The 11,079-nt window shown below is 43.1% G+C and overlaps 1 protein-coding gene and 1 long non-coding RNA gene across 2 annotated transcripts; one reads left to right on the top strand and one right to left on the bottom strand.

The window, feature by feature from the left end:
* Nucleotides 1-641: 641 nt before the first annotated feature.
* On the bottom strand, nt 642-9,794 carry LOC125522283 (uncharacterized). Its single transcript, XR_007289712.2, has 2 exons — nt 5,840-9,794; nt 642-991 (listed from the first exon to the last, which is right to left on the bottom strand). It is a non-coding gene; the product is annotated as an uncharacterized LOC125522283 (long non-coding RNA).
* On the top strand, nt 1,001-5,823 carry LOC147962380 (putative receptor protein kinase ZmPK1). Its single transcript, XM_087534696.1, has one exon. The coding sequence runs from the start codon at nt 1,735-1,737 to the stop codon at nt 4,150-4,152; it is 2,418 nt and encodes an 805-aa protein (XP_087390822.1). The 5' UTR covers nt 1,001-1,734; the 3' UTR covers nt 4,153-5,823.
* Nucleotides 9,795-11,079: the final 1,285 nt, after the last annotated feature.

The following is an 11,079-nucleotide window of genomic DNA, read 5'->3' as shown; positions in this document are numbered from 1 at the left end:
CTCTTTTTGTTTAACAAGGTAGCGACCTAGTAGTTTAACACGAACCGGACCATGGCCACATCCCAATGGCATGCGGTGATGTGGAGTTCATGCGTCGTTAAAGCCAAGCTCCCAAACCATTCGGCATTCATGTAAGTTTGTATCCAACTCTTTTACCCTTGTCTATTTATTTCAATTCCAATGAATTGATGTTTGACTTGTTTCCTCTCTTTTGGTACGATACAAAATGCATTGCTTGAATTTGGATTATCGGATAGCTTAAGCGTGAGATTTCCTAATTTACTCCAAGGCTCATGAGTAGCACATCCATGACTTCCCTTCAAGAATTCAGGCGTTCTCTATCCCTGTTTTTTCCTAATAATAATGTTGCCTCAAAAGCATTTATCTGGTTGTGAGAAAACAAAAAGGAGAACATTTACGGATCAATTAGTTGAATCTCGAAAGGATGCTATGCACAAATTCGCTTTCTGAAATGCCACTGCTAATAATTGGGAGATGATAGAAACTCATTTTCTTTTCCTGTCTCTATGATTTTGATTTTCAATGAATGAGCCTTTACTAATGCTTTTATCTCTATTCTATGTCGCAGGTAACCATACAGTCTAAACAAATACTAATGAGAAAAATGAAAACTATACTAGTAAAGAAATCTCCAGTCTGATGCTAATTATTCCTGTGAATCATGTGCTGCAATGCATGAACCAACAACTGTTATTTTCCAGGTTTCAATGCTCAACGTTTGAATTCTCATTACTGTTATCGTCAGATGTCAGTTTCTTTTGAAAAAATGAAGACTTCTCTGTCTATCTGCACCGCTGAAGTCCATATGTTGCCAAGTTTACGGTTTCTTTCCGATAGCAACCAACTGTTGAAATAATAGAGACTTATTTCACTTGCCGTCTGTACGATGGATGATTGGCTGAAGCACGAGTGGCTCGAATCATGCCCCAAAAGCTTTATTGCAGGAGTATACATCAGCCATCCGGAAGCCCTGAAAGACAAAGACTTCAATATAGTTGAATTGTTGACTGAATAGAACAAGTTGCCATTCAAGAGACGGACAAGAAGCGATTGAGAGAAGGTGACATGAAGAAGTGTGGACCTGGGCAGCAACCTTTGTAGGAAATACTCCCTCCGTTCACACATATAAGATGTTCTGGATATTTCAGTATGGACTATATACAGAATGAAATGAGTGAACCAACACACTAAAATGCATCTATATACATCCAAATCAATTTTTTCACTCAGTTCCATATTAATTGTCGCTGATTTAGTACTATCAATTAATACAGATCAGATGGAGTAGAACATCTTATAATAGTGAACTGAGGGAGTAGCCAAATCATTGTCACTACACAATTGGAAGTTTGAAACAAGTAGGGGTATGTTTGTTGAGTTATATACTATGTAATGGATCATCGGATTAAGCAATGAGTGGCCCAAATTGAATGATGCCTTGGGAGTCTGGAGCCTTATTTCAGGAGTATACATCAGCCAGCTGAAATAAAAGATAATTCTACAACGCGCATATTCAAGAAACAAAGACATTATAGCTAACCATTGATTGACTGGTTGACAAACAAGAGCAAATTATCACCCTCAACAAAAGGACAAGCACCTATCAGTGTCGTATTGAATTATAGAAGCATATTGCTTCCTCTAGTTGGTTCCTATATACAGTAGCATCCATTTGTGTACATTCTAAAGATCAACTAGAGTGCCTCAACAAATATGGAAATACAATCTACCTCTCTGCTTCTTCTAAATCTGATTCATCTGTTTTTGCGGATCTCGGCTCGTGAATTCCTCTCGCCAGGCTCCTCCCTCTCCGTAGAGGATAGCTCTGACGTGCTCCATTCACCAGATGGTACCTTCACCTGCGGCTTCAACAATATTTCTGGGAGTGCCTTCGTTTTCTCTATTTGGTTCTCCAACACAGCTCATGAAAAGACTGTCGTCTGGAGTGCAAATCATCTCCACCCCGTGTACTCCTGGGGATCCCAAGTCATGCTATATGCGGATGGCGGAATGGTTGTAAAAGATTACAATGGCCAGGCCGTGTGGGAAACCAATGTCAGCTCTTCATCAAAAGCCGAACAAGTCCAGTTGTTGGACACCGGGAACCTCATCATGAAGGGCCAAGGTGATATCATTTTGTGGCAAAGTTTTGATTCTCCTACTGATACATTGCTGCCAAATCAGAACATTACTTCTGCTACAAAGTTGGTATCTGCTAATAGGTTACTTGTTCCTGGGCGATACAGCTTCCATTTTGATGATCAACATTTACTCACACTGTTTTATGATCAGACGGATATCTCTTTTATCTATTGGCCAGATCCTAATAAGAATATCTGGGAAAAGCAAAGAAGCTCGTTTAATACCACCACAATTGGGGTCCTAGATAGCTCAGGTTATTTCCTTGGAAGTGACAATTTAACTTTTAAGGCGACTGACTGGGGTCTCAAGGTTATGAGGAGGCTAACATTGGATTATGATGGCAACCTTAGATTATACAGTCTAAATAAGTCAGATGGAAGATGGTCGGTCACATGGATGGCATACCCTCAGACCTGCTCTGTACGTGGTCTCTGTGGTATGAATGGAATATGTGTGTATACACCTAGGCCAGCTTGTGCATGTGCCCCTGGACATGAGATCATTGAGCAAAGGGACCGGAGCAAAGGTTGCAGGCCAAAATTCAATCTCAGTTGTGATGGGCAGGAGATGTTTGTGAAGCTACACAACACCGACTTCCGAGGTAATGATCAAAGTAGCAGTACCTCAGTTTCATTTCATACATGCAAGAAGATATGCTTGAACAACTGCAATTGCAAAGGTTTCTCATACTGGCAAGGAAGTGGAAGTTGCTTTCCGAAGTCGTCCCTTGTTGGTGGTGTAACCAGCCCGGGTTTGGGTCGATCTATCTATCTCAAGCTTCCTAAGACATTACATGTCTCAGAGTCCTCAATTCCTCACTCACAACCTTTTGGTCATAGATATGCTCCTAACTGTAGTGCAAAGAACAAAATTTTCACTACAGATTTTCTGGATCAACCTAAGAGCAGTCAGAGTGGATCACACCCACAGTACTTGTACTTGTATGTATTCTTGTCAGCGATATTTTGTGTAGAGGTAATATTTGTGGCATTCGGATGCTGGTTTGTGTTGAGAAGGGAGGGCAAGCAGTTAACAGGAGTATGGCCAGCTGAGGTTGGCTATGAAATGATAACTAACCATTTCCGCAGATACACTTACAAGGAGTTGCAGAGGGCAACTCGAAAGTTCAAGGACCAGATTGGATGCGGGGCATCTGGTATTGTATACAAGGGGATCTTGAAAGACAAGAGGGTAGTAGCGGTGAAAAGGTTGGCAGACATAAACCAAGGCGAAGAAGAATTCCAGCATGAACTGAGTGTGATTGGAAAGATTTACCATATGAATCTGGTGAGGGTTTGGGGGTTCTGTTCTGATGGTCCACACAGGATATTGGTCTTAGAGTACGTTGAGAATGCTTCGTTGGATAAAACCCTGTTTAGTAGCAAGGCCCCACAGATCTTACTCGAATGGAACCAAAGATTTAAGGTTGCCCTAGGGGTGGCAAAAGGATTGGCCTATCTACATCATGAGTGCTTGGAATGGGTTATCCATTGTGACCTGAAGCCTGAGAATATACTGTTGGATGAAAACTTGGAGCCAAAGATCACCGACTTTGGCCTTGCAAAACTTGTGAACAGAGGTGGATCCAATAAAAATGTATCGAGGGTCCGTGGAACTAGAGGTTACATAGCTCCTGAGTGGGTTTCTGGCCATCCAATAACAGCAAAGGTAGATGTCTACAGCTTCGGAGTGGTTCTCCTAGAACTACTCAAGGGGGCTCGTGTTTCAGACTGGGCATCAAATGCCGACGAGGAAGTGGTGACAGTCCTTGGAAGGGTCGTTAGGATGCTTACAGAAAATCTGATGCTGGAGCTGGAGGGCAGCCAACAGTTATGGGTGGCTGACTTCATTGACTTGAGGTTGAACAGCCAGTTCGATAACTTGCAAGCGAGAATGATGGTCAAGCTAGCTGTTTCATGCGTGGAAGAAGATGGTAGAAAAAGGCCCACCATGGAAAATGTTGTGCAGATGCTTCTTTCGGTTGCTTGATGAAGCTAAGTGTAATGATGCAGCAGTATGCATACTACCAACCAAAAAAAAAGAGTTTGATGTTTGATATAGTACACAGAGCTTATTCTTGGATCCAAAACAAGATATCTATGATGTGTTAGAAATAAAGTGCAGGTCACTTTGCATAAGTAGATTCTGTCGTCCAAGTGTCTGATCGAGTAGTATTCAATTAGCAATTTTATTTTGGCATTTCATCCAGATTACTATTCGAGTTGGTGTCCTGTTGAGTTGTGCTGCTGTATAGCTGTGTTGGCCGCCGAGTCAGTAAGCACTAGCCTTGTAACTGATACTCCAATAATAAAGTAAAAAGAGACAGAAAAGCAGCAAATTCTGCTAGCTGCACAAAAAAATCGATCAATCTTTTTGTTAGCCAGTTTCTGTGCATGTCTAGCTTCTGTAGGTCCTTCCCACCAAAATAGCTAACTCGGGAAAAATCGATCAGCTACATGCACGAAAGACTTTTCAGCTAGTCACATGCGGGCTCTGGTGTATCAGTGACTTGGTCAACGCCAAGTGGGCTCAATGCTAGCATGACGTGTGTCCATGTAAATCAACTGTCGGAAATGATCTAACCATATAATAATCCGAAAAAAAAACAGGGGACAAAGTCTCCTCTAACGTTTGTGCTTTGATCGGGACACCCATAACCAACGATGGTTTAGGACCCTGGACCCTTGGTGCCACAAATAGAGGGGGAGGTCGTGCCTCTTTGGAATACAGATACACACATGGGTTAAACCCTCTATACTGAACCAGTGGTCCTAAAAGAGCAGTAGAGCACTAAAGGGGATTAGCAAGACGTCTGTCTACTCCTGTTGGCCAACACGAGGTCAGTGCTGGTGGCGCTCATGCATCCCTACCTCTTCCCTGCAGCATCTCCACCACCGGCTGCCGCGAGGGTCATGCTAGTGAGGCTCTTGGACCCTGCTGCTGCCCCTATATCACCGCAGCTACACCGAGCCTTCACCACGCATGCATCGAGCACTGCAGGCATGAGACCTCGCCGTATAGCCGGTGAGAACAAAATGCCTCCTCCTGCTATTTAATGTAGTAATGTGTTGTTCTAATTGTCTGGGTTAGATCATGATTATGTTAAGCATAATGCACGACATCTAACATTGGTACCCAAGCTACTAGCCTATAATTACAAGCCTAATTAGACCCTGCTCAATGTTAAAAGGCTTATGTCAGGGAAAAATTATTTTGATCTTATGCCATTTGATGGTAATGAAGATCTAAAGTGGTTCTGTTAGCACCTAATTATCATGTCTTATGATTATATTCAAACCGTATTTGCGTGGCGGTTAACCCTAACAATCATATCTAGCTCTAACTGTCGCTAATTACTCCCTCCGTCCCACAATGTAAGACGTTTTTGCAAGCTAGTCTTACATTGTGGGACGGAGGGAGTAACTGTTAAATTATGCCCTGTTAACTTCTCTCTCAAAAAAAATATGTCCTGTTAATCCTAGATTAGCATATTTAATGTATTGCGGATGCAAATCGGGCTCTGTAGGGAACGAGAAGGAGAACTACAAATTCTATAAGACACGCCCTAGTGGAAAATTCTCAATTCCACTAACCCTAGCAAAAATCCCCAATTTTCCCCAATGCCGAAACATAAATCCCCAAATCATGAAATTCTAAGGATGGGGAACGAGCTTACCAAGCACATCGGGCCGCCGCACGCGGCCGTCACCGTGCGTGGAGTCGCCACAAGCTCCAGCTGTTGCCGCGCCTCAAGAAGACCACGCGGTGGCCGCAGCCACGCCCCGTTCGCCATACTCAAGTCGCCGCGGCACCGGCGTCCTCCCTCCCGCCGCTAACGCCATGAGAGCGGCACGGGTGGCCAAGATCGACGGAGCAGCGCGCTGGACCCCTCCGCTGCAGGCTGCTCCGCCGAGCCGCCATGGACGCCGGGGCATGACGGCGCTGCGCGTCGGCGCGGTCTCTGTGTGGTCCGAGAAAATCGGGGAGGGGGAGGAGAAAATGGGCCGTGCTTAACTTGGCCCACTGGGGCGATGTCAAACGTGCTGTTGATGGGCTTTGGGCTGAAATACGTTAATGTACTTCTTATTGTATTTTCTGCTGTTCTATTTTTTTGCGAAATAAATCTTTGTTTTATGAGAATGGTTTATGAATGTTTAAGCCATCAAATGCCCAAAAATATGTGCAAAATGATTCTATTGATTATTCAAGTTTTTATGGGTTTATGTGGGTTATCACGGGCCAAAGCATGCTTTTAGGCAGTTCTTCTTTTTCAGCACATGTTGTCTCTAGTAGCAAAATGTTTGTGCCTTGCCACATATTCATATTAAAACAATATATGCATGCTTACATAATTGCTCTAAAAATATGTAGGCTCATAGAGACATACTCCTTGGAAGGGTTATCATACAATCCGAATCTATCATGGTTATCCTAGAATCCAAAACCATGGTTAGTTCTATCTAGCATCTAATAGTACCATTGCAAATACTTAAGGTTTCATATAGATTTTGATTTCATACCATTGAAAGTGATGGAACTGTGTTTTTTTAACCCATAGCATCAGCCCACATGGTCGTGTGCGTATGATAACAAAATTTGCAGTTCACCAAATAGTTGGGGTTTCCACTGTGATGTTGATGGGTGGATATCTTCTCTTAATTATGTTAATACTAGTAAAAGTGCCCGTGCGTTGCAACGGGCGAACAACAAAACCTCACAAAAATTATAATGTCCAACATAAAACAATTCAAGTTGAGCCACATTTGTGAAATCAGCTGTTAATTGTGAACCATCTTATAAGCTTGACTGCTGAAGTAAGCCATTGTTTTCATGTTTTGAGAGGTCAATTTTTCATGCTGGTTCTAGTGATCTTCAGCCTGAAATTATTTGTTCACATATAGACGATATAAATTCATACTGATTGTACGGGAGCTAAATATCTCAACACTTTTTTACTGGAAATGATATGGATGTCATACTCGTGTATTCAGTGATGGTTTACATAGAAACTGGTAGAGAGTAAATACCGACACAAAGTTAACCTTCGTCTACTAATCTCAACATATGTATTAGAAACATGCATGATCGTTCTCCAAAAAAACATTACGGTGAAATAAATGAAACTACAATTTTAATTAGCAAGGGATTTTAATCACTTGCATTACTACAACTCTAGAAGTGATTTTCTGTTTTTAGATGATTACAACTGTGATGTATATTGAGAATATAGTAACTTCTGTCAAGAAAATAATTCTAGAAAATCATGCACTTCCACTCACCTTCGAGCAGCATTTTTTTCTTGTTCCTGCTAGCTATACATCGCCTCCTATGTGTTTAAAATCTGTTTCTTTATATGAAGGCAATCAGGTGTTACCTTCTGATTTCAAAAAAGGTATGCAACATGTGTATTTTCCATCAACATCGACATCTTTAGGACCCTAGGAAAATTATCTGACCGCAAACATCATGCTTCAAATATCAAATCTTAGAGAAGAACATTACCTGATCAGAATGCCTATATGCAGTGGCGGAGACAGGGGGGTGCTAGCCAGGGCCTGGGCCCAGGCCAACATGCAAATATTTCCACTAGGACACAGGGTATTTCAGCTAAAACAGTGTATTAGCTTTGTATTCCGTTGTTCTGGCCCTCCCCAAGCTAGTTTAGCAGCTCTTGGCCCTGTCCATTCAGGTTTCCTGGCTCCGCCACTGCCTATATGTCCATAATTTATGAGAAAGAAAAGAAACAAAATTTACTGTAGCAAGGATAGCTGCAATGGTTATGTTCGGGAAGTAGGAGGTTGCCATTGTAGCAGCAGCAGAACCTTGGTACAATATAGACGATGTTGCCGGTGTCGACCTGACCATCCGTAAGAAATGTCGCACTGCATAGATGTTCAATTTTTATTGTTTGCTAATTATTAAATAAGCCAAATCTGATCGAATGTGTTGATCTTCGAGGAGAAAATTCAAGGACCCAAATATGCAATGCTACACAACTAAAAAGATTAACCTTAGAATTGTGATCTTACAATGCAAATAAGCAATACCTGAGAGCTGTCAAAAACGACATCCTAGTTCTAAAATTAGTAGCAGTGCTTTCCTTCTAAACCAACTGTGCCTATTTAAATCAGCCATGACAAAGCTTAGGGTCCTAAACAACATTATCAATCATGGAAAATCAGAATCAAGAACATTACCATAGAACTGGAGTTCTCTTCCTCCCTTGAAATTATCAAAAAGAATATATATTAGAAAAAATCCTTGGATTCGATACATAGAGGGCAGTATCGACGTACTTGCAGTTCTCACTCATATTTCCAAACTACATCAGACATTTCACAAGGCGCGTAGAGCTGTTCCAGTGAAAAAACAAACAAAATGCTTCTATGGGAGATCACAAAAAGAGAAACATTCAAGTAACAATGAATGACAGACTGAAATGCAAAAGAATGAATTAGAAACGTAATTTACAGTCCCTAGCAACTGCAACAAACTGTAGTTCTACACGTAAGTACATCTATCCTCTTACATAAATATACATCTATCCTAGATAAATATTTTCTGAACCTATCCCTTTTTCCCTGAAGCCAAGAATGAAAACAACATTACGTAGGTCTTTCTAAACTGACACCATACGTGTTAGCAAAGACAGTACTGCATGTGAAAGCATATACCTATAAGTTCTTAGCGGCAAGTATTATATGTGAAAATTGTAATAAACTCGGCTATTGTGTTGATTTTTTTTTTCAGAAATTGAACTGTTAAAGGAAAAAATATCTCATCTCTTGATCTTTAAAGCCTTTTCCACTATGGTCATGTTCAATAAACATTGAATATTTAACATAACTTGTATTCTATCTCAAACAAGAATTGAACAATAGATCTATTACTCATTCTTACAACAAAACTGACTGACATACAAAATAACAGGCTACATCAAATCTTGTGACAGAAGCTAGATAGTAGCAATCTTACATCTTTTTCAAGGCAATGGCTGTTGTTGGCTTGGAGCTCCTGAACCTGTTGTCCGCAAGAGTCCAGCTCAAATATCAGCCTCTTGTTATCGTCACAGACTTACAGTAGTCGATCTCCCCTGAAATCCTCCTCAAGGGACAGAGTATGTTTAGTTGAGAAAAGTGCGATAATAAGTATTGGGCGAGTATGTTTAGTTGTAGTAGAAAGATCAAGCCTAGGAGCATCTATTTTGTGTGTCGTTGTGTATTGCAGCTGTATAAAATTGACCAATTCTGGGCCTGAGCTACATACTGGTCTTGTTGGCTGGCTGTGGCGTGCAGCTGGGACATCGCTGGGATAGAGAGATTGCAGCAGCCTACACCACGTGGAGACGGTGGAGGGAAGGTATTGCGGCTGCGCGCCGAAGTGTGAACCGACGCCAGACGCCATCACCGGAGCAATCACACAGGCCGCCCCCTGCCATCTGTCCTTATCCTCCTTCCCTCCGCCCTCTCTCTCTCCTACGCCCCACTGCCCATGCTCGTCTTCTTCTCCTTCCTTCCCATCTCTCTCCCCTGCATCTCGCTTTCTCTCAATCCCTCTCTCTCGCTTGTTGCCTATCTACAGGAGCTTGCCGCCGCCACCGGATCCCGGCCCCACCGCTTACCGGAGATCATGCCGCCGCCGCCACCCGGTTCCCCTGCCCCGTGCACTGTGGAGTGGGAGGGAGAGGGCAGCGAGCAGGGGAATCTTCGAGCAGCAGCACACGGGATCAGCGGCGCCTGGGGTCACCCGGTGGAGGCACGATGGTGGCTGGGGCGGCGGCGCTCAGGGTCCAGGGGAGCGCGGCGGGCGATGCCCTTGGGATGGCGATGGGAAATTTCAGCAGCGGGCAGGAGTCCCGGCGGCACCATGGTAGCAGGGGCGGGGGGGAGCTGCCAATGGCCACGGCGTCAGTGGCGGCGCGCGGCGACGGGGGGAGAGGGGGGGCGGCCGGCGGGAGGTGGCGAAGCGCTTGAGCCTGGAGGTCGAGATGATATCGGGAGGCTGGGGATTTTTTTTCTTTTATCTCAAACTGGTTCGGTTAACTTTAGATTAGGGAGAGATTTAAAAAGACTGCGGGTTGTATTACCCTAAATCACAGGGACCTTTATGTAAAAATGCCACGACAGAGAGCTCGAGAGCCTTAACCCATGCTTTATTATTAGGGAAAAGATACTTGTATGGCTCCTAGAAAAAAATATATACTTGTGTGTTTTAAATATAATTGGCAGATGATGTTTTTGGCACCACTTATAGGGTCGCGCTATTTGTCACCCTGGTTGAGGAATAGTTATTCTTCATCCCCCTTTATTTTACCATCAATGCATTGTAATTTTACGTTCCGTAAGTTTTGTCTTATTTCCGACGTAAAAAGAGACCGTAAGAAAATATATAATCGCCGTAAAAAATATTTTATGTTATGTAAAATTACAAACGTAAAAACATAGTCTAAAATACACATAAACTACAAAATTTCTTGTCTTATGACCTATATTTTTTTTATGTCAAATTTTACGTAGTGAATCAATAGGAATGTAACTATTTGTAACTATTAGAATTCTAAACGTAATTTAATTATAAAATGATCGTAAGATTACCTCGGGTGAAGAAATACTTATTCTGCACCCGGTGAAGAAATATTATAATTCAGGCTTTGCTAATTAGTTACCTCTCATCTAAGGGCATCTCCAGCCGCGCCCCCAGGAATGCCTCCTCAAGCGATTTTTTCGCGCCGGCGCCGAAAAAACGGCCTAGTCGCTCCCCCAGGAGCCCGATTTTTGCCGGCCTGGGCCGAAAACAGCGCCGGCGGACCCAGGCCGAACCCGGCGTGCTGGAGGGCGCTCGGGGGCGCCGGGGCGAGCTGTTTTGGCGCGAAAAAGCAGCGGGCCAGCCGCATCAGCGACACGGCGCCTCGTCTTC

The sequence above is a fragment of the Triticum urartu genome, chromosome 7A, assembly GCF_056163025.1.
Source record: "Triticum urartu cultivar PI428250 chromosome 7A, HENAU_Tu73, whole genome shotgun sequence".
NCBI lineage: Eukaryota > Viridiplantae > Streptophyta > Magnoliopsida > Poales > Poaceae > Triticum > Triticum urartu.
The sequence above is the reverse complement of the archived record's forward strand: the minus strand, read 5'-3'. Positions and strand labels throughout refer to the sequence as shown.